We start from the raw sequence: 27,213 nt of genomic DNA, 5'->3' as shown, positions 1-27,213 counted from the left end.
TAAACATCTAAAAATTTATTTAGCAGTTCAAAGCATTGGAAACAATTTAGGTGTCATAGGTAGGGCAAAGTAAACCATAACCCAAAATATTAACTGCAAAGCACAACACGTGATCAGTGGTGTTTTATTTTCCCCTCTTGGTGGAATTTAAAAAGGGAAAACTTATGTGTTTTAGTTTAAAAAAAAAAAAACATACACACCTACCACGTAAGATTGTAGAGAAAATTGCTACTTACATACTGTTTGGCACTTTGGGGATATCATTTTTTGGTTCTAAAACTATTAATCACAAAAAGTAACTATTTTGCTGACACTTAGCAAGTAAATCTCAGTCTGTATACCTTCTAGATTGGACAACACCAGTGCAGTCACTGCGTTTGTGTGCTAAACAGTTTGTAGTAAAACTGACTGTGATCATTCATGTGAGGAAATGAAACTTTAAAATGTTTAAGTTTGGGTCAGTCAAATGCTTATTATTTTATTATACAAGAACCTAACCCACCAACTTCAATTTAACAGGAAGGTTTTCTTTTTTTTAACAAACTGATAACAATGTTTTTGCTTATTATTTTTTGAGATTTACTTCTTTTCCTCATTCATAAAAAGCAAGGACAAACTTCCTTTAAAGTTTTTATTTTTCCTTTGTTATTCATCCAAACAAGTTTAAATAAAAGGTGATAAGGATAAACTTGCTTTTCCCTTTATGTAGATCTGGTTTGGAGAATGAAACTACAAACAAAAACGAGAATAAAATAAAAACTGAAGCCATTATTTAATGATGACTATACAAAAGGCAAGAGGCACAAATTCCCATGTGAATTTTAATTGTCTCTCCTCTAAGACAAATCATTCAGAAATATAAGGCAAGTAACATTTCTTTCAGTACACAATCCATAAATGTGCAAACAGTAATAGTTGTCATGATTATTTTCTATTCTATCTTAGGAGTGGTCTAAAACCAGACTGTTGATTCACATATCTAGGTAAGCAAATCAAAGTTTATAAACATATGACGGATGTTTCAGTTGCTGGCATTGAAACGCTGGGTTTGGATATGGACAAGTAGGTTGTTTGCCTTACATCTTTTGGGTACCTTGTCTTTTAATGTTTTCTTCTGATATTCAAGCAGTAAGTATTCATTTTATGAAATAAGCTGATCTAAGAGTGGAAACTTTATAGAGATGAAGGAAATTCCGAGTTATATGTGTGCACATAAATGGCTTTATATAATAAATATTCAGCCATTAAAACGTTGTACAGGGACAATGCAATTTAAAACTCTTCAAGTCCTGTTTACACACTGCCAAATCTAGTCCTTCTCATCTTTACCATGGATGACACAGTTTATTTGTTTAAAGGTAAACTATCCTGATACTATACACTAGATTAAGGATGACATACCAATATCAATCTAGAAGGTGAAATAAATTTCTAATAAATATTGAAGTCAGATGGAATAAACTTAGCTCTGTGAAATATTGTTTTACGTTTGCTGACAAATTTTTGCTTCTGCACAGGGTCTTTTTAGTTTAGCATGAGTGCTACATTAGCTAGAATTCAATTCACGAGTGTTACTTTCATTGAGTTTTCAAATTTGGGATATTTTTCATCCAAAATATATACCTATACCTTTTAAAAAAAGAAGGGTCAATATAATCAGCATGGGCTTTTTTTTTTACCAGTTTCACTTTCTAATCCACTTTCCCCCAGTATTTCACTTTTATCCCACATAATTTCATAACAAAGTACCCAGATTATGTCTTTTAGACTAACCAGGAACTGAGGTCTCACACACTATTTTGAAGAAGGGTAGAGTAAATAATTTTGGTAATCTGTAAAACGGCTGCATGCAGTGTGTACTGTATTATAACAGCACCAAACCCTTTATAAAAACCAAGCATTCCTTCCTCCTGCCTTATAGTATTGATACAGTCTCTCATACCCTCGTACTGTGTATTAATTGGAAGCACTTCATAGCCAAGGTCTGTATTGTCAATGATTGTGCGTGTTCCTTGAATGTGAAGGCGGTGCAAAACCGTTTCCAATGGGTAAAGTATAACATCAGAGCAAAGACTGGCAGCAAAGTTAGCAATAAGTTCTGGAAAATAAGCATCCAACATACTCTGCACCGGACTAGTGCTCTCAGCTAGATGGCTACTATACGTCTTTCTCTTTAGAATTAGCAGGACAAACTTCTGAATGGCTGAGCTGATGATGTAATGCAGAACCCCATGCAGCACAGTGGGGAAGATCAAGGAAAGAAGCGGAAGCAGTCGTTTGCTATGAGGCACCCCTAGGCCCATCACTCTTCCAATTCCTTCTTTAACACATTCCAAGATTCCAGTGTTATCTCGTATTATCTCACTCTGAAATAAAAATGATGAAATGAGTAAAAATTAATACTTGCTTATTTTGCCACAAGAAATGATTTGTTTTAGGTCCCTTCTTAAATCCTAATTTATTGACCACAGAGGGAAAACACCAATGGCTTGCAAACTTCAAGTGTTACCTAGGTATTAGATTCTTTTTTCAAATGAAATTCCATAACAGAGCAGTGAAGCTGGGAGCTATTCTTTTTGGGAAGGGAAAGGAGAGGAGATGTGGATAGGACACATGTGGTTCCCCCACCCTCAAGAATTCAAATGAGTTCTTAGGACTCATTTTGAAAAGCAACAGCTAGTGGACATCTAAAGAGTTTGTATGGTGCTTGGAGTTTTGCCTTTTTTTTTTTTTTAATGTTTATTTATGTATTTTGAGAGAGAGACTGTGAGGGGCAGAGAGAGAGGGAGAGAAAGAATCCCAAGCAGGCTCTGCACAGTCAGGGTAGAGCTCAATGTGTGCCTTGAACCCATGAACTGTGAGATCATGACCTGAGCCGAAACCAAGAGTCAAACACTTAACAGACTGAGCCACCCAGGTGCCCCTGGTGCTTGGAATTCTTAAGTACAGGTTTAAACCCTGCATCCACTACCTACTGCTTATATAACTTTGGGCAAATTAGTTCTCCTAAGAATCAGTTGACCATTCTATAAAAATGGGATTAGTACTACCTAGCTTTTATGCACATGATTGCTGGACATATTAAAGGAAAAAAGGCCTGGCTTCCAGAGGCACTCAGTAAATGTTAGTCATTATCATCTACAACATCTCTGCCTTTCTACAACTGATCTTAGGAAATATGATTCAACACAGATCTTTAATCACCAAAAGGGTATAAGCACTGCAACTTGAGAACAATGGCGGGAGTGTTCAGAATGACTTTAAGATGCAGGGGCTAGATCAGGGATTTTTAATGAAGACCATAGATCACTACTAAGTTCATATTTAAGGGCTTCAGGAGAAGTTCTACAGGAGATCTATATATAAATGTATATTTTCAAGGGAAAAAGTATTCTCAGAAATCTGAGCTGGGTCCCCAGAAGGGGAAAAAAACCACTGAACATGGACGGAGTAGGAAGAGAGAAGCTAATGTAGTAATCTGAGGATGTGGCATTCATTGAAAGGATAATGGTTGCTGGCACCTGCTCTATGGCCAACCAAGAGAAGCTTTCACAGGGACACTGAGTGGGTTTGGCTCTTCTTCTGGTCCTGTAATCGGTGCTGGGTTGATCCAGTGAACAAGACTGAGGTTGGAGGGGACCTTGGATGTCACCTTTCTCCCACATTCATTTCAACAGGTAACCTTCTGGGGAGATTTAACATGGCAGAGAAGTAGGGGGACCTGGATTTTCCTTGTCCCTCAAAGACAGCTGTATTGAGGTCAGATCACTTGGAACACCCAGGAAATCAATCTGCGGAGTGGCAGAAGGATCTCCACAGTTGGAGGGAAACAGCTCGGCAGGACCTATGTGTGTGTATGTGAATGGGGGAGATAAAGCAGCAGAGCTACGGAGGAGAAGGCACCCTTTCTGTGGAGAAACAAAAAAGAGAGAAAGAGAGAGGGGTTGTAAAAGTGTGACATCAAGTTAGCACAAGAGGAAAACCTCTCTGGACTATGGACTGGGCAGAGAAAACCACGGAGTGTCCCAGTTCTTTGTTTGCAAACAGGCTTTGGAGCTGAAACTCCAAGGTTCAGGAAGTACACAACTTTCTCTGGAGCGGAGCCATGGGGCATGCTCCTAGAGAGGAGGGAGCTGGCCCTGGAGCGCATAGTGTGGTGTGGCAATTTCGGGGTGCACTGGGAGAGAACAGTCCACTTCCTGGAGTACTTTCGGAAAAGGGCTTATTGCCTCCCCAAGGACAAAAGACCCCGCAGGAATCAGCCAAAGGCCTTTCATCAGCTGGGTGGAGAGGCTCTACTCCAGAGGATGGGAGTGGACTCACATGGTGCCAGGTCCTTCAAGACATCAGGTTTTGAATCCCAGCCGAGTGCCAAAGGAAAGGCTCAGGATGGCTGAGGTGCAGGGTAAGCTGACGGTCCTCGCTATTCTTTAAGGGCTGCCTGAACTGCAGGGGTTGAGATCCCCAGTCCAAGAACGAGAGATCGGGGTGATGCCATCTTTCCCCCAATACCAAAATGCTGGGACTTCAGAGAGCAACCCAAATTCTGCCCCTCCACGTCTGGCAACTGCTTATTTACTGGGGCAAGACTGACTGACCCAATGCAGTCGGCCTCTCCTCCAGACCAGCATAGCCACCAGCCCCAGGAACTAACAGACTTTTTTTTTTTCTTTTTCCTCTCTTTCTTTCCTTCTGCTTCTTTTTTTCTTTGGAATCAGGGTCACAGTTTCTGATTAGTTTTTGTCATTTCTTATTATATATATTTTTTGATCAGGCTTTTTAAAAAAATTTATTCTTGTTCTGTTCTCCTTTCTTCTGCTTATTTTTCTTCATTTTTCTTCTCCCTCTTTCTTTGGAATCAGGCTTATGGTTTTTTGATTCTCTGGCTTCCTTTTCTCCCCTTTCCTTTTTCTCTTTTTATGGGATCAGGCTCCCCCACACTTTTTTTTTCCCCATGCTACCTCAACAAACAAATCACTGCACACCTAGTTAAAGGTCCAAACACTCCACCACTGCCAGCAAGGTGGAGCTCTGTAGAGGACTAACAAGTGGGATAGAGCAGTCAAAATGCAACAGCAGAGTGCATGCAACATATACCAGACACACTTCCTGGAGTGCCAGGCCCTGGACTGTGTGCAATTCCTTTTTCATGTAGCAGTACTCTTAGGTGCAGGACACATAACAAGCTTGTAAGACACACAAAAGACAGAAACTTAGCCAAAATGGCAAGACCGATGAATTCTCCCCAAAAGAAAGGTCAAGAAGAAATCAAGCCAGATACTTGCTCAAAACAGAAACAAAATATTTGAACAATAATTTAGAACAAAAGTCATATGACTAATAGATGGGCTTCGAAAGAAGCAGAGAAGACACCAGAGAAACCTTTGCTGCAGACCAAAAACCTAAGAAATAGTCATGAATTAGAAAATGCTATAATTGAGATGCAAAAAAACTAGATATGGTGACAGCGAGAAATGAAGAAGCAGAGGAGAGGATAGGTGAAATAGAAGATAACATTATAGAAAATAGTGAAGCTGAAAAAAAGAGGGAAAGGAAATTATTAGATCATGAGGGGAGAATTAGAGAACTAAGTGATTCCATGAAATCAAACAATATCCATATCATAGGAGTCCCAGAAGTAGAGCAAGAAAAAGGGGCAGAAGATTTATCTGAACAAATAATTGAGAACTTCCCTAATCTGGGGAAGGAAACAGACATCCAAGTCCAAGAAGCATAGAGAACTCCCTTCAAACACAACAAAAACAGGTCAACCCCATGACATATCAGTGAAACCTTCCAAATATAAAGAGAGAGAATTCTGAAAGCAGCTAGGGACAAAAGGTGCTTTACCTACCAGGATAGACACATAAGGGTCCAGTAGCAGACCTGTCCACTGAAACTTGGCAGGCCAGAAGGGACTGGCAGAAAATATTCAATGTGCTGAATAGGAGAAATAGGCAGCCAAGAATCCTTTATCCAGCAAGGCTGTCATTCAGAATAGAAGGAGAGACAGACTTTCCCAAACAAAAACTAAAGGAGTTCATGACCACTAAACCAGCCCTGCAAGAAATTCTAAGGAGGACTCTGTGAGTGGAAAGCAGCAAAGATTACAGAGGACCAGAGAACATCCCCATCAACATGAAATCCACAGATAACACAATGGCACTAAATGTGTATCTTTCAATAATCACTCTGAGTGTAAATGGACTAACTGCTCCAATCAAAGATAAAGGATATCAGAATGGATTAAAAAAACAAGATCCATTTATGTGCTGCCTACAAAAGACTCATTTCAGACTTGAGTAAACCTGCAGACTGAAAGTGAAGAGATGGAAAACCATCTATCATGCTAATGCAGAACAAAAGAAAGCCAAAGTAGCCATACTTCTATTAGACACTCTATTTGAATCTTTAAAAAAATGTTTATTTATTTATTTTTGAGAGAGAGAGAGAGAGAGAAGGAGGATGAATGAATGAATGAATGAATGAATGTGGGGGAGGAGCAGAAATAGAGGGAGACACAGAATCCAAATTAGGCTCCAGGCTCTGAGCTGTCAGCATAGAGCCCGACGTGGGGCTCGAGCTCACAGACTGCAAGATCATGACCTGAGCTGAAGTCAGATCCTTAACCAACAGAGCCACCGAGGCACCCCAGACAAACTCGATTTTAAAACAAAGGCTGTAACAAGAGATAAAGAAGGGCATTATATTACAATTAAGAGGTCTAACCATTGAGAAGAGCTAACAATTGTAAATATTTATACCCCCAACTTGCATGCACCCAAATATATAAAACAATCACAAACATAAGCAAACTTATTGATTATAATACCATAATTATAGGAGAATTTAGTACTCTACTTACAACAGTGGACAGATTATCTAAGCAGAAAATCAACAAAGAAACAATGGCTACGAATGACACACTGGACCAGATGGACTTAAGAGACATATTCAGAACATTTCATCCTAAAGCAGCAGAATACACATTCTTCTCAAGTGCACAAGGAACATTCTCCAGAATAGATCACTTATTGGGTCACAAATCAGCCCTCAACAAGTACAAAAAGATTTAGATCATACCATGCATGTTTTCAGATCACAAAACTATGAAACCTAATCACAAGAAAAAATGTGGAAAGGCCTCAAATACATAGAGTTAAAGAACATCCTACTAAAGAATGAATGGATTAATCAGGAAATTACAGAAGGAATTAAATACACATGGAAGTCAATGAAAATAAAAACTGACAGTCCAAACCCTTTGGGATACAGCAAAGGCAGTGCTAAGAGAAAAATACATTGCAATTCAGGCCTATCTCAAGAAGCAAGAAGGGTCCCAAATACACAACACCTAAAGGAGCTAGAAAAGGAGCAGCAAATAAAGCCTAAAGCCAGCAGAAGAAGGGAAATAACACAGATAAAAGGACCCAAACAGATAAAATCACAAATGAAAGAGGAGAGATCCTAATCAACACCACAGAAATACAATTATAAGAGAATACTATTTAAAATTATATGCCAATAAACAGGACAATCTGGAAGAAATGGACAAATTCCTAGACACTCACACACTACCAAAACTCAAACAGGAAGAAACAGAAAATTTGAACAGGCCCAAAACCAGCAAAGAAATTGAAGCGGTTATCAAAAATCTCCCCCAAAACAAAAGTCCTGGGCCTCATGGCTTCCCAGGGAATTCTACCAGATATTTAAAGAAGACCTAATACCTATTTTCCTCAACTGTTCTAAAAAACAGAAAGGGAAGGAAAACTTCCAAACTCATTCTATGAAGCCACCATCACCTTGATTCCAAAACCAGACAAAGACCCACTAAAAAGGAGACTTATAAGCCACTATCACTGATGAAACTGGATGCAAAAATTCTCAACAAGATACCAGCAAATCAAATTCAACAGTACATCAAAAGAATTATTCACCATGATCAAGTGGGATTTATTCTTGGGCTTCAGGGCTGGTTCAATATTTGCAAATCAATCAACGTGATACATCACATTAATGAAAGAATAAGAACCACACAATCCTTTCAATAGATGCAGAAAAAGCATTTGACAAAATACAGCATCGTTTCTTGATAAAGAGCAAGTATACAAGTAAGTAGAGATAGAAGGAACATACCTTAAAATCATAAAAGCCATATATGAAAGACCCACAGCTAATATCATCCTTAATGGGGAAAATCTGAGAGCTTTCCCCCTAAGGTCAGGAACACGACAAGGATGTCCACTGTCACCACTGTTGTTCAACATAGTACTGTAAGTCCTAGCCTCAGCAATCAGACAACAAAAAGAAATAAAAAGCATCCAAATTGGCCAGGAGGAAGTCAAACTTTCACTCTTCGCAGATGGCAGGATGCTCGCTTGACTGGGAAAACCCAAAGATTCCAACAAAAAACTACTAGAGCAGTAAAGTCACAGGATATAAAATCAATGTACAGAAATCGGTTGCATTTCTATACACCAAAAATGAAGCAGCAGAAAGAGATATCAAGGAATCAGTCCCATTTCCAACTGCACCAAAAACCGTAAGATACCTACGAATAAGCCTAACTAAAGAGGTAAAAGTTCTAGATGCTAAAAACTATAGAAAGCTTATAAAAGAAATTGAAAAAGACACAAAGAAATGGAAAAATAATCCATGCTCATGGAAGGACAAATATTGTTAAATTGTCAATACTACCCAAAGCAATATACACATTCAATGCAACCTCTATCAAAATAACACCAGCATTCTTCACAGAGCTTGAACAAATGATCCTAAAATTTGTATGGAACCAGAAAAGACCCGGAATAGCCAAAGCAATCCTGAAAAAGAAAACCAAAGCTGGAGGTATCACAATTCCAGACTTCAAGCTGTATTACAAAGCTGTAATCATCAAGACAAGTACTGGCATAAAAACAGACATATAGACCAAAGGAATAGAACAGAGAACCCAGAAATGGACCCACAAACGTATGGCCAACTAATCTTCAACAAAGCAGGAAAGAATATCCAATGGAAAAAAAGACAGTCTCTTTAGCAAATGGTGCTGGGAGAACTGGACAGCGACATGAAGAATGAAATGGGACTACTTTCGTACACAGTACACAAAAATAAATTCAAAATGGATGAAAGACCTAAATGCAAGACAGGAAACCATCAAAATCATAGAGGAGAAAAGAGGCAGCAACCTCTTTGACCTCGGCCACAGTAACTTCTTATTTGCCATGTCTCTAGAGGCAAGGGAGATGAAAGCAAAAATGAACTACTAGGACCTCATCAAGATAAAAAGCTTCTGCACAGCAAAGGACAATCAACAAAACTAAAAGGCAACTGACAGAATGGGAGAAGATATTTGCAAATGACATATCAGATAATGGGTTAGTATCCAAAATCTATAAAGAACTTACCAAGCTTAACACCCAAAATACAAATAATCCATTGAAGAAATGGGCAGAGGACATGAATAGACTCTTCAAGAAGATATTCAGATGGCTAACAGACACATGAAAAGATGCTCAACATCACTTATCATCAGGGAAATACAAATCAAAACCACAATGAGATAACACTTCGCACTTGTCAGAATGGCTAAAATGAACAACTTCAGGAAACAAAATATGTTGACAAGGATTCAGAGAAAAGGGAACCCTTTTGTACTGTTGGTGGGAATACAAACTGGTGCAGCCACACTGGAAAACAGTATGGAGGTTCCTCAAAGAATTAAAAATAGAACAACCCTATGACCCAGCAATTGCACTAACAGGAATTTATCCAAATGATACAAAAATGCTGATTCAAAGGGGCACATGCACCACAATGATTATTAGCAGCACTATCCAGAGCCAAATTATGGAAAGAGCCCAAATGTCCATCAACTGATGAATGGATAAAGAAGATATGGTGTATATACGCATTGGCATATTACTTGGCGATAAAAAGAATGATATCTTGCCATTTGCAACAATGTGGATGGAACTACACTATATTATGCTGAAGGAAATAAGTCAGTCAGAGAAAGATAAATGTATGAGTTCACTCAAATGTGGAATTTAAGAAACCAAACAGATGAACATGAGGAAGGGAAGGAAAATAAGATTAACATACAGAGGGAGGCAAACCATAAGAGACTCTTAAATACAGAGAACAAACTGAGGGTTGTTAGATGAGAGGTGGGTTGGGGGATGGGTTAGATGGGTGATGGGCACTGAGAAGGGCATCTGTTGGGACGGGCACTGGGTGTCACATGTAAGAGATGAATCACTGGTTCTACTCCTGAAGCCAAGACTACACTGTATGTTAACTAAGTTGAATTTAAATTAAATAAAGAAAGAAAGAAAGAAAGAAAGAAGTACATTAATACAATGTGTTTGAAGCACCACCATGTGGTTAGAAATGGTAAAACGCTGTAAAATGCTGACAGGAGACTGCTTTAGCTCTGTAGTACTTAACATGCCATGGCATCAAATGTTCCTTAAAAGGCATATTTAAAAAGAATACTGTCAGTAGACTACAAATGGGACTACCTGTTCACTGTTAGGATGATTCTCCAGCATGTTTTATGCTCAGGTAATTAGCAATTTACTGTCCGGTGACAAGCCATAAGCATTTGAGTTGTATATTAAGTGTCTTAAAAGGTTGAAAAAACAAAACAGAACAACCCCTATAGGTTCTTTGTATTCAGAGTAAATCATAGGCTGGGGTCTGAGACAGTTGAATGAAGAGTACAGCTGCCTATTGAAAGGATAAAAAATTAAAACTACAAGTGTGAAGTAAGTGTGCAAAGGAAAGATCCACACCAACAGTGTGCCTAGAATATAATCTCTGAGATATGTGTGCTATCTGTGAGATACAAAATTTAAAAGGATACTGTCTTAAATTTGTCTGGTATACAATCAGAATCTGATATAAATAATATATTGAGTATTCCAAAAAATGTTTTTAACTAAAAAATGACAACGAAGAGTGGCTCACCTGTACTGTTTCAATCAGACTTGCTGAGTAAAAAGGCATTGCCACCATGTAAGTGAGGCTGTAGAAATTAAAACAAATTTATCAGTACACTGAAACCACATGCTTCCACTACATGTTTAGTATCGACTGTAATATATCAACATAATTTATATTCAAGCCTGAATATATTTAAGGGTTTCAACAATTAATATAGCCTGTTAGTATCTACTTCAACTATTAATATCTATAGATACTTCAGAGACCTGTAACATAAGATGCCTTATTCAACAGCTGGCAATGAAAATTTAAGTATTAAATTTTACACAGGGAAAGGCTGCAAGGAAAACAGATTTTATTTTAAACCAGTAAAACGTATGCTTAGTTATGATTCACTGTCCAACCTGCACATAGCTAATGTAGCCTTGTTGTCTACCTGCACATAGCCAATGTAGCCTATAAATCTGATACTTAGAAGTTAGGATGAGGGATCCATTCCATTGTCTGCCTTTTTAGTGACATTTGAACAAGTAAACTGTTCTGCTATTACCCTATATATTCTCATTATCCATTCCCAGATTTCCCACCCAGCAGAGCTAAGCCAGTCTTCAATGGTGAGTCAAGTCCCCTTTTATTATTAAAAAACAATATTGTACAGCTTTGCAAAGTTGTTTCTTATCACCACTATTTAGACATAGTAATATTACAACTTTGCAAGCCTGCAAAATATAGTTATTTAAAATAATATCAAGGTGGGACTTACCTAACCCTATGGGGCCAGGTCCTGGCAAGAAGTAGTTTTCAAGGTGAATGGAACATCCTAAGTAATAATGTGCTGGAATGTCCCACAGAGGGAGCCAGCAAGCTGGGGGATTTCCAATTCACAATCTTCAAAAAAAATTAAAAAGTGAAGAGTAAAATTCTAATCTACAAAAATGGTCAGTGTTGTAAAATCACTAAGTGACTTTAGGACTACATTTTAATAACGCTAAGGTTTGAATTTGCTCATCACTTTACAGATAAATTTTTGTCTCTGCTTAATAATTAAATGATAATTTTTCTGGCAATTTGGGTTAAACAAACTGAAGACCTTTGCTAACTTCCTAAGAACACAGATAAAAATTAGGTTGTGATTTCAGCCTTTCAAATTAGGAAGATTTATTTTAAAGATAATGTATGTATTTCAGGATTTTATTCTTCGTTCATTCCTGTTATTTGCCTTTTGAAGTTCTAGTCCCACAAATATCTTATTGCTCTTTCTTCACCATACTAAGATTTTTTTTCAGTCCTAACACTATAAAAATGAATGGAAATTTTCAATATTAGTGCCACTTTTGATACTTACGATTTCAGTAGAAGGTGTTCTCCTATTTGTTTAGGATTCCATTTATGTGAAATCTCTCTAAAAAATAAATTTGAATAAAACAAAAGCCATGTTATTTGAAACACCTTGAATCAGCCTGATTTTCAAAAAGGTAATCGATTTTAATTAAAAAAAATCTGTAGGAGAAATATATTCTAATGTAAACATTTTCCTTTCTGGCACACACTTAAACAATTATGTTGGTTTAAAAAGAAAAAAAAAATCCCAGCTGTTTTTCTATGTGCTGCAGGAAGGGGCTGACAGAGGACAAAGAGCTATAACTGATCATAAAAAATAATATGAAAACTTAAAGAAGGAGATATAAAAATGACAGGCTGAGGAAGAAAGAATTGTTGGGGAGAGGAGGAGACAATGAATAGGCTAAAGGAAGAAAAAGCTTTAAAAAATAACTAAGAATGAGAATTTAAAAACAAAATAAAATCAAGTAACTGTAATGCAGAATGAATGACACAACCTTTGCGTAGCACTGAATTTCCAAAGTGTCTTGCCTTACTCTGATGACATTAATTGTGTGACCTACTGTATGCCAGGCACTGTGCAAAGTGCTTTGCGTGAATTATTTCTGACTCTCACAATGACCCTGTTATCCCCATTTCATCGATGAGGAAATAAACTCGGAGAGGATTCATAACTCACCCAAAGCCATACAACTACTTAGTGGTGGAACTGGGTTCTAAACCCAGGTCTCTGGGACTTGAAGTCTGCACACTCTGCCAGCACTGCCTGTCATCTCATTTGATACAAGAAGGCATCCTGTGACGTAGGCAGAACAGTGGTGGTCCGATTTGTTTTACTTATGAGACAAATGAAGGTAAGAAGACCCACGGGGACATGATCAGGAGACAGGCAAAACACCAGGTCTGGAAGTAAGGTTGAGGACTGTGTGCTTCCTGCTATTTAGGTTACCCATGGAAACCAGAAAAGGAAAAAGAAGAAGACGAGAGGTGAGCTACAAAAACAAAAAAGGAGAAAGCTGTTTCAAGAGAAAATTCAAAAAGGAGAAAAGAATATGGAATGAGAGCAAAAGGGAAAGTCAGTGAGGAGGCAGAATAAAATGAGAAGGCAGAGAGAGGGACAGGAGACGGGGAGAAGGGGGCGAGGCAGGAGAACAAGAAGGGGTTTGCCATGTCAAAATAAAGCATGAAACAAGGAGAACTGCTGTCCGCACTTCATCTTTTTTATATTTTTCATCTAAATCATTGGTGGTCATTTCAGCTATATTTTTCTGTGGTTGTTCAGGCCTAATATAATAGTCTTAGTATTAATTTAATCACAATGTGACCCATTCCTCTGAGGGAATGGGCACCCACTGTACCACGGCCATGGCAGGAAGCCGAGAAAACATTTTCTATTTGAAAGGAGTGAATATAAGGAGGTAGGAAATAAATATATTTTATATTTAAAAGGTATAGAAAATAATCACTAATAAGTCCTCTAAAATAAATATATTTTATATTTAAAAGGTATAGAAAATAATCACTAATAAGTCCTCTAAAAACAAAGTCCATACAATTATAACATAGGTGGTATGTGGACTTTTTAAGAAAATGAAAGATTCGCAGAAAAACTTTTAGAAAACAGCCCAACCACCTCTGATTAAGAAGACCCTAGAGAGGTTTCTGGGTCACATTCTGATTAAATTAATACTAAGACTATTATATTAGGCCTGAACAGCCGCAGAAAAATATAGCTGAGATGACCACCAGTGATTTAGATGAAAAATATAAAAAAGATGAAGCTTCCCAATTTTTGACAGAGACTTTCTGATTGTAAAACAATATATGCTACATGGTTTGTAAATCATCAGGGCACTGCTATTACTCTTATCATGGCCTCAGAAAGTATCAAAGGGGATTATAAAATTGATTTTAAGGATGAAATCATCATTAACATTATAGACAGATGGGTCTGTGATCTGTATTTTTGTAAGGACTGGGCTACTTCACCTTTGTTTGTTTTTTTTTCAACGTTTTTATTTATTTTTGGGACAGAGAGACAGAGCATGAACGGGGGAGGGGCAGAGAGAGAGGGAGACACAGAATCGGAAACAGGCTCCAGGCTCTGAGCCATCAGCCCAGAGCCCGACGCGGGGCTTGAACTCACGGACCGCGAGATCGTGACCTGGCTGAAGTCGGACGCTTAACCGACTGCGCCACCCAGGCGCCCCTCACCTTTGAATACAATACTAATCACTATTGCCAATTCTTAACATAAATAAGACTAGTAAAAATGGGGAAAATGAAATTTAGAATCAAGTATGTATCTGTGGGTAAAACTTATTGCCACAGCTCTAGAAATCTAAATTAGCACATTTAAATGCTTCAGGAAAGACAGTAGTATAAAAATCTACTTGTGATTACACTTCTTTCTATTTCATTACCAGCAATACCAGAAGATGAGTAAATATATTTAACTCACTATTTTCACAAGCAAAACCTCCCCTTGAAAAGGAGCAACAAAATTAAGAGAAATGACTTGCTTTTTCTTAAAATAGTTCTCCATCTGACAGATTGATATACATGTTCCCATGCATAATCAATACACAAAAGCAACAGAATTTTAAATAACTCTATTTTTAAATAGCCTTTACTTACCATTATCTCTTATTTTCATATGTTCAGATAGCTGACCTCCTAAAAAAAATCTTCCCTCAACCAAACCCATCTTTCAGCTAATTCTCTTCACCTTTCCTCTGCACAGCCAACTTTCTAAACTTGCTATTTCCACATCCTAAGCTCCCCACTCACCCCTCAACCCACTCCAAATTGGCTTCTACTCCATTATTTTACAAAAACAGCTCTTGTCAAGGTCCCCCTTACCTCCATGCCACTAAATCCAATGGACATTTTTAAGTCTGAGGGTTGCTGGAGGGGAAGTGGGCAGGAGGATAGGTATTAAGGATTGTGATGAACACTGGATGTTGTATATACCTAATTTGCCGTTTCAATGGCCATCAGCCCCCAGGTTCTTCCCTTCTTATTGAAGCCCACTGTCCCTGTATTCCACTATCCCACCACAATCTTCTGGATTTTTCTCCTCCCTTCTAATCTCTACTTTTGACTCTTTTGCTGAAGTATTTTCTTAGTCCAGCCACCTATTCTAGAGTTCCTAAATGATCAGGCCCTCTTCTTATTTTATATATTATGCTCCTTCCTAAGGCAATGTCATCCAAGATGATGGCTTCAAAAACCTCCCAAATCTATTACCTTCAGTTTAAATTTCTCTATATCAACCACGTGTATCATCTGTCTCCTGATAACTCTCCCTGGATATGGCAAAGCATCTAAAAATGAACTTGTCCAATATCAAGCTTATGATCTTTCTTTCCTACTCTTAGACTCTACTGTGTTCCCCAACTAGAAACTGTTAATCAAAGGGAAATCTCCTAATTGGTGAAAGATTTCATTGTGTTTAAAACAGAATATGTTCAAAGTTAGTGAATTCAGAGGAATGGTTAAAAGAAACAGATAACATAAGCAGAAACTGCTAGGTATTTATATTGGTAAAACTACAAATAATGAGTCAAATGAAGTTGGAGATCAACCAAATGGGTTTTGTGAAAGACTGAACTATACAGGTAGTCTTGGTTACAGGTGGTCCTTACATGAATATGAGAAATCCTACAGGAAAGTAAAGGGTACTTCAGGGTAGAGTAACACATAGTCTCACTCACTCCACCTCGGAGAAGATCTATGGGAGGACAAGGGAGAGATCTGGGCACTAGATAAAGAAAGAGATCACAGATGATGATCCTCAGTTATATATACTTTTTTTTTTTAAGAAGTAATACTGCAAAACTCTAAGCTTGATGACTTAATGGACACTACAGATTTGTTCTTTTTCTCTCAGATGGATCAAAATGAGTATAAAAATGTAAATATTGGTGAATCCATACTGTCTCACTTGTTCTATCTACTGATCACTGTGCAGTTAAGGCACTTCAGTCTAGGAGAGCCCCAAAGCTCATTCCTCTCGTGTGAATCAAATCTGTGAATCACTTTGGGTTACTGCTTTGCTTCCTTGTCTGCTATGACTAAGCTTTCCCCTAAGAAAGGTCAACCCTGCTCCAAAAAAGTTAGAATTAAATAAAAAAATATGCTGTACTTCCGAGAATGGCTTTATTTGACATCTAGTTACATAAGCCAAAATCCTAGGAGTCATTGAGGATAGCTCCTCCTCTATCACCTTCCATCCCTAGTCTATCACCAAATTCCATCAGTTTTACCTAAATATATTGCAAAAGTATCCACTTAGATCTATCTCAAAAGATGCCACCCAATGGTCTGAGCTACCATTATTTGTCACCTAGATTAATGTTATAGCATGTGAATATGTATCCTTTTACCTAGTTTGGTCCTCCGATAATATTTTCATCTCCATTTGCAATGATCCTTTAAAAACATAAATCCGATAATGTCACTGACCTCTCTTCATGTCTTTAGGTCATGTCATTGACCTAAAACGCTTCAATATTCTTAAAGTGGCCTAAACGTCATACACTTGGGTCTCACTTCCCTCTTCAGCATTCTGTCACACTGCTCTCTTTTGCTCTCTGAGCTTCAGCCATTTGAGCTTTCTCTCAATTACCCGAATTCTCCATGTTCTCCTTGTGACAGTGTCTTCACACAAATGGGCCTCAGCCTCCTAATCACCATTCAGATGTCAGCTTATGTGTTATTTTATTAGGGACACTGTTCCTAAACCTTTAACATTTTCACAGATCCTTTTCTTTTCCTTCAGGGAACAAATCTCAATTTGTAGTTATTTATTCATTAATGGGATTATTTTACTTAATGTAAATTAAATAAAATTATTTTACTTAATTTTACTTAGTGTCCCTTATATTACTAGATTCTAAGGTTCATGGTCTCAGGTACCTTTTGTTTTTTCTCCTCACTGTATACCAGATTTCCAGCACAGGACCTAGCACATAGTAAGTAGTCAGGAAATATTAGCTACATAAATAAATTAACAATTGGGATTTATCAGAAAAATTATCCAGGGGCGCCTGGGTAGCTTAGTCAGTTAAGCATATGACTCTTGGTTTTTGCTCTGGTTATGATCTTACGGTTCCATGAGTTCGAGCCCCACATCAGACTCTGTGCTGACAGTGAGAGGCTGCTTGGAATTCTCTCTCTCTCCCCCCTCTCTCTACTCCTCTCCCACTCGTGCTGTCTCTCTCTCAAAATAAACAAATTTAAAAAAAAACAAACAAAAAAAAAAAACCCTGTATATCCAGCTCATCCCTTTCTGTTCTTTTCCACACTTCAGACTTCTCAGTCTGGCCTAGATTACTGTAACAGTTCTTCACAAGTCTCTGGCTACACCAGTCACCTCCCCCCCCCCCCCCGCCTTTTTTTTTTTAACACTGTCACTTGAGCAAATGCTTGACCAAAGAACCCATAAACTGAAACAAACACCTTAGATTCCCAACTCCATAGAGAATAAAGCCACAGTCCCTTACAAAGGCACAACCACACTTCAATCAAGCATCTCAGTCTCTCTTCCTGTTATTCCACCCCATAAATGTCCAATATTTTAAGCACAAGACACTTATTACCCAGACCTTCCGACATCCATTAAATTGGGTTTGCTGTCACCTCTACTTGGAATGTTCTCCCTCTCTGACAAATCAATTCCTACTCATAATTCAACATACAGCTCAGATTTCAGTTCTTTTTTTGAAATCCTTGCCAATAACTTAATGCAAAGTGTCCCTTGGGCACTAGAAGGAGTTTGTTTAATCACAGTACTAATCATGATGTACTATAATTTGCTTACATGTGTCTCCTTTATCCAAGTGGCTACTTCAACAGTAAGAACTGCTCATATACTCATATTTGTTCCTTGGTAGAGAGTTGCTGAAACAGCAGTAGGAGCTGAATGACCAATCTCAATAGATACTAGACCAGGAAGCATTTTCTTTATCATATACTCATTCAATAAGATAGAACTAATTTTAGTCTGTTTCTTTTCTTAGCTACTTCAGACAACTTTTCAAAGTCAAGGTATTTTTACAAACTGTCATATTTTGTCAAAATTTAATATGAAACTAATATTGAAAAGATGCCAAAAAGGTACCTTGGTAAAGGTGTGAATTCACTGATTATTCCCTCTGCTCCAAGCGTGACTCCCTGGACGATAAACGTGCTGCCCATTCCTTTCCAAAGGGCCCTTGGTCCCTAAAATGAACAAAATTTATTGTTATTTCTGTTAGTGCCTGAATAAGAGACAGAGAGGTCTTAATAAAATTTGTCATTGAATGTTTACTAATATATGCCAATAAAGCATTATTCTAAGACATTTATTTGTCATTGAGTGTTTACTAATATATGCCAATAAAGCATTATTCTAAGACATTTTAGTAAAGAACTACAACTACATTAACTCCTATCATTTTAACATTTGTCCAGTGGCCTACATTTAGGCAAATCTGAACACTCCAATTAACTAAATCCCTAATATTGATTAAATATCTCTAATTTTTAATTAATTTTGGCAAAGATGTGAATTTATTGATTGTTCAGTGACATTAAAAGATATAATTACTATGTTGCATTAAATTTTAGTACAAGAGTTAAAATATTTTTATTAACTAAATTAAAAGAAATTATTCTTGCTTTATTACAAAGGCCAAATGGTACTTACATTATAAATAACTTTAATAGAACCTACAGACTAATTCTTACCTGAGTTTTGTTGAAGCTGTACATAATATTGATGACTGTAAATGGAGTGAGATGGTAATGCCGAGCATGATAATTAACCTATAAAAAAGATATTTAGTAATTATTTTTTGTTATTGTTTTAAGAAATAACCAAGCCATGAAAGACATACAACAGAGTCACAGTATAAACAAAAGTTCAATTTTAAAGTCACCAGTAATTACACATAAACAAAATTACTACTCTTAAAAGTACATGAAATAACTTATTACAACTACAGTACATATGGTTTTATATATATATACACACACACAACCCAGAAAACCAACACACAGTATACACAGTAACGTAGAATATATGATAAAGAAGCCCATGCTGTTTGATATTTATGTTTCCATAAACACTAGAATTACATTCCATGTAGCAAAACATTCATGCCTTTTAACACACATGAACCATGAAGAATTCAGGAAACAGGAGACTCATATCTCCTAATAGCAAGGATTTTTCATACTATAAGCTATAAATAATTGATAAATTAGGAAATCAGTAAAGGGGGTCAGAACCAATACTTACTAAGTGAAATAACAAAAAAGAAAGTATTAGAATGCATCACACATTCTAATGGTATTCCATAAAACATTTTTTTAAGTTACTCATATAGATGTATACAGTAGATCACAATGTGACACTGCTGCTTTGTAAAACATGTCTGAAATCCAGTTTTAGGGGATACACACTGTCCATGCTGTTAATGACTATTTTGGGGGGGGGGGTTCTAAGCATGAACAGTTTAATCTGTATTTATATCTTCCTAACTCAATTTTCACAGAAGATTAAATTAGGTCATAGAAGCTTTTTACCACAGTGTTGTCCACTCACCCCCTGGGGCCTTGCAGGGGATCTACAAGTTCAAAATTATTTTCTTAATGACACTAAGGCATCATTTTTTTTATTGTGTTGATATTTTCAATAATAGTGCAAAACAATGGTGGGTGTTGATATTTTCAATAATAGTGCAAAACAATGGTGGGTAAAATTGCTAATTCCTTAGCATGCATCAAGGCAGCTGGCAGAAAACTATATTTTTGTATGTTTTGTATTCTTCATCCCACTCACTTGGAAGGAGAAAAAAGCCACTTTCACTAAAGAATGTCTGTGGCGAAACAGTAAAACATATTAATTTCATAAAATCTTGATTCTTGAATTACATCTTTCTAAATTAATATTCTGTGTGTTGATCATAAAGTAAGATGGCTTATGGCTGTTGTAAGGAAAAGCACTTGTCTGATGGAGTTGCAAGCTGAACTAGCCACTTTTTTCATGCAGCACCATTTCTTCTGGAAAAACTGACAGACGATAGTTATTAACACTTGAGACAGGCATGTTTTTATTCTATTATTTTTTTTAAGCTTATCTATTTATTTTGAGAGAGAGAGAGAGACAGTGTGAGCAGGGGAGGGGCAGAGAGAGGGAGAGAAAGAATCCCAAGCAGGCTCTGCACTGTCAGTGAACAGCCTGATGCAGGGCTCAAACTCACAAAACCAGGAGATCATGACCTGAGCTGAAACCTAGAGTCAGATGTTTAAATGACTGAGCCACCCAGGTGCCCCGAGACAGACATATTTTTTAAATTTTTTTTTTTTCAGCGTTTATTTATTTTTGCGACAGAGAGAGACAGAGCATGAATGGGGGAGGAGCCGAGAGAGAGGGAGACACAGAATCGGAAACAGGCTCCAGGCTCTGAGCCATCAGCCCAGAGCCTGACGCGGGGCTCGAACTCACGAACCGCGAGAGCGTGACCTGACTGAAGTCGGACGCTTAACCGACTGCGCCACCCAGGCGCCCCGCCATATTTTTTAAAATGCACACAGTGGGCCTGTTGATTTTAAAAAAAACTGACACTGTTTTGCCAATGATAAATTTGACTTCACAAGCAAAAATTAGAATTGTGGAAAACCTGCATCTACCATCAAGAACTTACCAATACTGGAACTCATTTCTGGTGGGATTGGTAGTGATTTAATGACGATTTATATATATATATACACACACACAGTATAATCCAGATATCTTAACATTTAAAAGATCTAAAGAACTCAGTAAATTAGTATTTTTCAAATAACCAACACATGATATTATAGAATCATAAATGGATAAAAAAATCCATTCAACATGCAGTATAGATCAACAGATTTTAATGTTAGAGAGTACAAAAAGTTAACTTATACCTCAGATTTCTGATTGTAAATAACCCTTAATATATTACTACTTATTAAGTTTTGGTGTACTAACAAACAACAAAATCTGCCAATTATCTAAAAAAGATATAAAACACTCCATTTTCAAATACATAATGTGTATAAGTTTAGACTTTCTTCTTTCAAAACCAATGTACCGCAACAGATTTGACTACAGAGGCAGATATGAAAATTTGGTTGTCTTCTATTATGTAAGATAGGAAAGATATTTACAAAAAAGTAAAAGTTATTTTTTCATAAAACTGTTATTTATGTTAATATCTAATGGGTTTATTAGTGTTTAATGAAGTCAAGGAATATATATTAAAATTTTCCCAGTTTTGATTTCTGAAGTGGTAAATATTGACTGATAGATATTATTCATATAAACAAAAGTTCTTTGGAGACCTCAGTAATTTTTACAACCCAAGGGTTTTCAAGACCAAAATGTTTGAGACTGGTATATTGTAGATTCTGGTACATTTCACATGGAATAATTGTTACATAATCTCAGCCATTTATCTGAGCTCTGTATTTTAAATCAGAGTCGGTATTAATGTTTAGAAGGTCAAAGAAAAGTACATTTACCTGACATTGGCGGCGCAGGACAATGCAAGGATGGGCCAGTACATTTTCTGTAAAGAGACTATGAAAGAACAATTTATGTATATGTGTGTGTGTGTGTGTGTGTGTGTATGGCCAAAACTTAATTTATAACATGTATCTGAAATTATTCTTGCTTGAAGAATCACACATTATTATGTTTCCCACGCTAAAAGTAAAAATAATAATAATTAAAAAAAAGGCTAGACATGCTTGCAAATCATTCTACCAATAATAAAATTCAATATGAAAAGAATTAAAGACATATCTGCAAACTGGTAAGCAAAGGAAATAACATAGAATATTGATATGTATAGTCTAAAGATGAAACTACATGTCCGTATGCCTGATTTGGCAAACTCCTTTCCTAGACAACTTAAATGCTTTCCTTTTTTTTCCCCAGAAAATGTCCTATGAACAGAGTTCCTATCAGAAGAGTCATCTATTCTTCATTAGCCCCATTCTGTAAGTTTTAGTTTTGAGGTACACTATATTTAAGTGATAAGGATTTCAATGACTGTTAATTGACTACTATTTTGGGTATCAAATATTTCTTTGAAAGAATCACCACAAAATAAGTACAACTGCGGGCTAACATACTAACAATGACAGAGACACAGCAGGTATGCACACACACACATATATAAATAATACATCAAATGAACAACAGCTTTAAGTATAAATAGTGAGGCTAAAGAAAAATTAACTATAGCAGAAAGAAAACTTTAACACAGTTTTGTTCCTATTTACGTTAATGCTCTAATTGTGCAAATAAAATCATTTTTTTCTTGGTTAAAATTTTAAAACAATGAGTTATTCTGGCATGCAATAAACTCTTTGTGCAATTCTGATGTATCTGGAATAATATTCACTAAAGATCACATAGTCAAGATTGGGGGCTTTTCTTTCACAAAATGATCATTAAAAAAAAATAATGGTATTATTAACAGCTGATTGTAAGCAAGACCTAGACTCTATGTTGCTAAATATCATATTATATTTAGAATGTTTAGGGAAAGTTTCAATGCAAAATTACTTTGTCTTGGAGGAGATTAGATCAGATTTTTTGGATAGACACATGAAAGTTACAATATAACTTACAAAATTATTTTCTGATTACAAAATTGAAGGACTATTTTCTATTCTTCCTCAAAACAAATCAAGCTGTAGATTTTAAATAATAATTTTTCTGCAAAATATTATTCAACATTTAATCTACTGCTCCAAAGAATCTTAAGGAAGCAATACTAATCATTTAATATTATATATTACAGAAAACACTTGAAATAAAAACTTAAATTAAAAATCTTTAGATAAAACATTACCTTGCAAGGCCAATACCAAATCCAGCAAATCTATTCAACTGCTCTAAAACAGAAGAAATAACATAATTCATAACCAATATTTAGGTTTACTGTAAAAAAAATGTCTTTTATTAACACAATATTTATTTAAATTCCACATCCCAAAGTCAAATTCTGATATGGGCCAGGGAAGCTGTGGGAAGTTAAAAGGCAGAACCACTCTTCAGCTCCATTTCATTGTTGAGATGTGGGACTGTGGGCCCAGGGTTTCTAAACTGTCATTTTTCTAAAACAGTATTCTCGTTTTTACATAGTATCTTCCAAATTTAAAATATTGGCAACTATTTTTTTTACGTTTATTTATTCTTTGAGAGCCATAGTGAGACAGAGCACAGGTTGGTGAGGGGCAGAGAGAGAAGGAGACACAGAATCTGAAGGAGGCTGCAGGCTCCGAGCTGTCAGCACAGAGCCCAACATGGGGCTTGAACTCACAAACCATGAGATCATGACCTGAGCCAAAGTCAGATGCTTAACTGACTGAGCCACCCAGGCGCCCATGGGAGGGAGCTATTTTTAAAAGCACTAACATACCGGGTAGGCCAAATCAAGCATGTCTGCAGGTAGAATTTAAGGACTACCAGTTTTCAAATTCTAACTAAAAACAATTTAATTTTTTTTCTAAAGAAGGTTCTGATACTATACCAGCCAACAACTTTACCTCCGGTCTTGTAAAACTAGTCATTTACTATTATTGGTGGAAAGCATCTATGTTGAACCAACAGTTGCAAGTGAAATACCTCAAAAGTATTAAATTAACAGTACTTAGGGTAATCAAAAGAGGTAAATAAGGGTCTCTTCCTTCTCTCTCCCCAGGTTTTAAATATTTTGAGAATAGCTGCTTAATTAGGTCTCTGCGACAGGCTACTGGATACATATGTGCTACTGCTGATAGCATTTCTATCATCTTAGAAAAGTTTACAGCTGGAAACATTCCTATGCATATGTCAAAACAAAAAACTTTCTCCTTGGCTAAACAACTTAAAAACATGATGGTGAAATATCACAATCTCGAGGGACTAGATATACAATTTCTACTATAATACATTATTCACAAGGGATAATTTTTCTGTCTCACCCTCTTTTCTCTCTCTCCTCTTTGATCTTTCAAATGAAGCAATACCCTCACTATTTCGTTAGTTAGAATAAGGCCATGTAAACAGGTCCCTTGGAAAACTATGTGGTTAGCTATTGCCTTGAAAAATGTACAAGCCAGATGGAAGTTTCTTTTGCCAACTCAGATACGTTCTTCTTTCAGCTTTTTCCTTTTTGCGTGTACAGATCATCCCCAATATTAGCAGAAAATGCCACTGATATTTTATGGAAAGTGTTAGAAAGGTTTATTTTCGTTAGCTGTGTAAGTCTCTTAGTCTTCTACTCTTGCAGTTATCATCACCAGCCTCTTAACTGCTGCAAAACACCCCCCTGGTTTCATTAAGAGTTCCTCCTCATTGTAACCATCAAAGCATGAATTATGAAAAGATGAAAAACCCTCAGCTTTGCTGCCTTAGAAGGTGACTGTGTAGCAATCATATGTACATTTTGAATTATTTAATTTATAACTTTCCAGTACTTCTTTTGGGACCTACAGAACGAAAACGAGACAGGTTGAAAAAGCAAATTGTATGACACTGTGTAAGTCATGGATCTTCTTCCACATCCTCATTTGCTCCTAGATGATATTTAAAGTCTATTCCTCTCAGTTAACACAAATCAAATAAAAATTGTTGTACTCCCAAATTAAAACCAAAGAAATGAGAATAAACATATCTAAAATATGCTTAATATTTAATGATTTAGCCTATTATTCTAATGATTTCAAAATGGGGAGAGGCAGTTATTATTTCCATTTTATGTATTAAAAAATTGAGAATATTTAGATCAGTGTTGTAATTATAACACTGGTCTTCTGACATCCTGCAGAGAATAATTAGGTCTTGATTCCAAAGTCTTGAAATGGTCTCAATGTTTTTTACTATTTAGTGAAGTGTGTAAGTGAGAAATAGGAAAGCAGGAGGTGGGAAAACATAGGAGTAGTTTCAGCGTCTAGAAAATAGACACAATTCCTATGATTAAAAGATAAAGGAAAAGAAACGAATACTTTTTAGCCTCCTATATGCTCATACTGTACTAAGCATTACTTACACCTCATTTAACACTTAAATAGAGCCAGGTTTGAATCCAAGCCTGTCAGTGCTGAAAAAGTTCTTTCCAGAACACAAAGCACAATTCAAAGAAATAAAGCTGTCGGTGAATTAGGTTACTGTTTACATAATTCCCAGTGAACAGTAAATAATTTCCTTCCTTCTTGATTTAGGTCATGGGATGGAATACACCCAAACCCTTCGAAACTCCTACTGCGCAGACCAGAGCTAAGGCAGGTGTCTTTTCTGGAGGTGATCCCGGAATAAAGGTTTCTGCAAGGGAGAGGGAGCAGGCCCACTGCAGGGGGCAGAGGACGAAAGGAGGGCAGAAGGTGTGGCGCGCGATAGGCCCAGCGGCACCGAAGGCGGCACCCTCCGCGTGGCTTCCGCGCTTTGCAGGCCTCGAGCCGCGGCTCCGCCACTCCACCCACCCCTGCCTTGCTCCCACGTCCCTCACCGCTGCTCTGCCCCTGCACGCCGCCGCCGCCGCCGCTGCTGCTGCCGCCGGGAAACGGTTCCTCCGCGGGGCCCTCGAGCGGGGTGGAGGGGGCGGGCGCGCCGTAGGGCGGGCTCTTCTCTCCCCAGTGCAGGTTGCGGCTACCGGGGATGTCTGGGGGAGTGGTCACCCAGTGGCTCAGGTCCGACCCGGAGCTGAAGGACCTGGCAGGGAAGGCGCCGCTAAAGCCCTGCTCATCCCGGGCACCGCCTCGATAGCCCAAGCCATCGAATCCGTCCGGGCGCCGCGGATGCATCGGAGACGGGGCAGGATGAGGCGAGCCCCCCGGGGCCCACCACCACTAGGGCCACCGCGACCTCGGGCCACACGGCTTCTTCGTCGCCGGCGCCGCGTCTGGGGAAATCTGACAACCGGAAGTCACGTTGCAACCCCGGAAGTTTGGTGAGCACGTGATCTTAGCCTTTTCCGGTGATTTATAGAGGGATGGTTGCTAGGGAGACGCGGAGGCAACCAAGGGCCGAGCCTTGAAAAGGTCTCTGTGGAGGAGGTGGGAAGAGGACTGTGGAGTTAATGGAACATTGTACCAAAGAGATACCGTAAAGGAATTGGAGTGGGAGGGACGGCTTGGATGAGCGGAGATCGAATAAAGACGTTTGTTTTACCGAGGGACAAACGCATCCCTGGAGCTGACTCACTGAGATCTCAGCCAGAAATGTCCTGCTGCACCCCAAGGCCTCAGATCTAGGTCTTTTCTTTTCCTTATTGGTCTAGTGCCTCACCCGCTGCGAGAGAGCTATTAGAGGTTAGAGTTGTGGGGTGTTGGTAACGTTCCCTCTAGTTTCGCCTCCCGCACTTGCCGTTTTAGCTAACATCTATTGAGCGAGCTGGTTCTGCGCCGTGAACGCAAAGGTAGTATGGACCGCCAGACCAAGCATTAGAAAAGACGGCCGGTGGAGAAAACCCTCTGACCCTCCGCTCCTCCCAAGAATGTAAACTGCTCTCGGATTTAGAAATTAAGCATTTTGCTTTTCTAAGGCTACAAATAGTTTTGTTTGTTTGTTTGTTTTGCTGGTACACCTAAATCACTCCGTGTATGTAAAGCCCAGTGATACTGTTCAAAATTGAGACCCTGGTTGAACAATCAAGAGGACTTGTGAACAGAGTCCTCTACTACCTGTTTGCATCAGTTCCATGGGCTTTTCGGGCAGAGTTCCTCTTCCTAGATCTGAGCAAGTCTTCCATGGGTTCTTCCTGTGTCTGTTCTTTCCCACTGGACGTCCAGGATTCCGAGGGCTTTCAGAAGAGAATCATGACGTGCTATTCTTAATCTTCCAGACGAGACCCTTTCCTTAAAGTGATAACTTCATCTTGAGGGGATTGATGTTCTTAAATTGGGTTGATATGTGGC

The 27,213-nt window shown here is 37.8% G+C and overlaps 2 protein-coding genes across 4 annotated transcripts in view; one reads left to right on the top strand and one right to left on the bottom strand.

Annotated features, from left to right (window-relative positions):
- On the bottom strand, positions 1–27,084 carry SLC25A46 (solute carrier family 25 member 46). 2 transcript variants are annotated; one of them, XM_047866634.1, is made up of 8 exons: positions 26,980–27,084; positions 23,169–23,211; positions 21,829–21,886; positions 19,024–19,101; positions 18,416–18,516; positions 12,296–12,352; positions 10,975–11,032; positions 1–2,366 (listed from the first exon to the last, which is right to left on the bottom strand). In XM_047866634.1, the coding sequence occupies exons 1-8, from the start codon at positions 26,996–26,998 to the stop codon at positions 1,788–1,790; spliced, it is 993 nt and encodes a 330-aa protein (XP_047722590.1). In that variant the 5' UTR covers positions 26,999–27,084; the 3' UTR covers positions 1–1,787. The 2 variants fall into 2 exon arrangements, with proteins under 2 accessions (XP_047722590.1, XP_047722582.1); XM_047866626.1 differs by lacking the exon at positions 26,980–27,084 and adding an exon at positions 25,806–26,100.
- Positions 26,120–27,213, top strand: part of TMEM232 (transmembrane protein 232) — a 213,254-nt gene continuing 212,160 nt past the window's right edge. The window contains exon 1 of one of the 2 annotated variants that reach the window (XM_047866564.1): positions 26,120–26,246. The gene's annotated coding sequence lies outside the window, so the exon portion shown is untranslated. Of the gene's footprint in view, positions 26,247–26,585; positions 26,608–27,213 lie in introns of those variants that run through there. The other variant, XM_047866579.1, reaches the window with a different exon arrangement.

The sequence above is a fragment of the Prionailurus viverrinus genome, chromosome A1, assembly GCF_022837055.1.
Source record: "Prionailurus viverrinus isolate Anna chromosome A1, UM_Priviv_1.0, whole genome shotgun sequence".
NCBI classification, from domain to species: domain Eukaryota; kingdom Metazoa; phylum Chordata; class Mammalia; order Carnivora; family Felidae; genus Prionailurus; species Prionailurus viverrinus.
The sequence above is the reverse complement of the archived record's forward strand: the minus strand, read 5'-3'. Positions and strand labels throughout refer to the sequence as shown.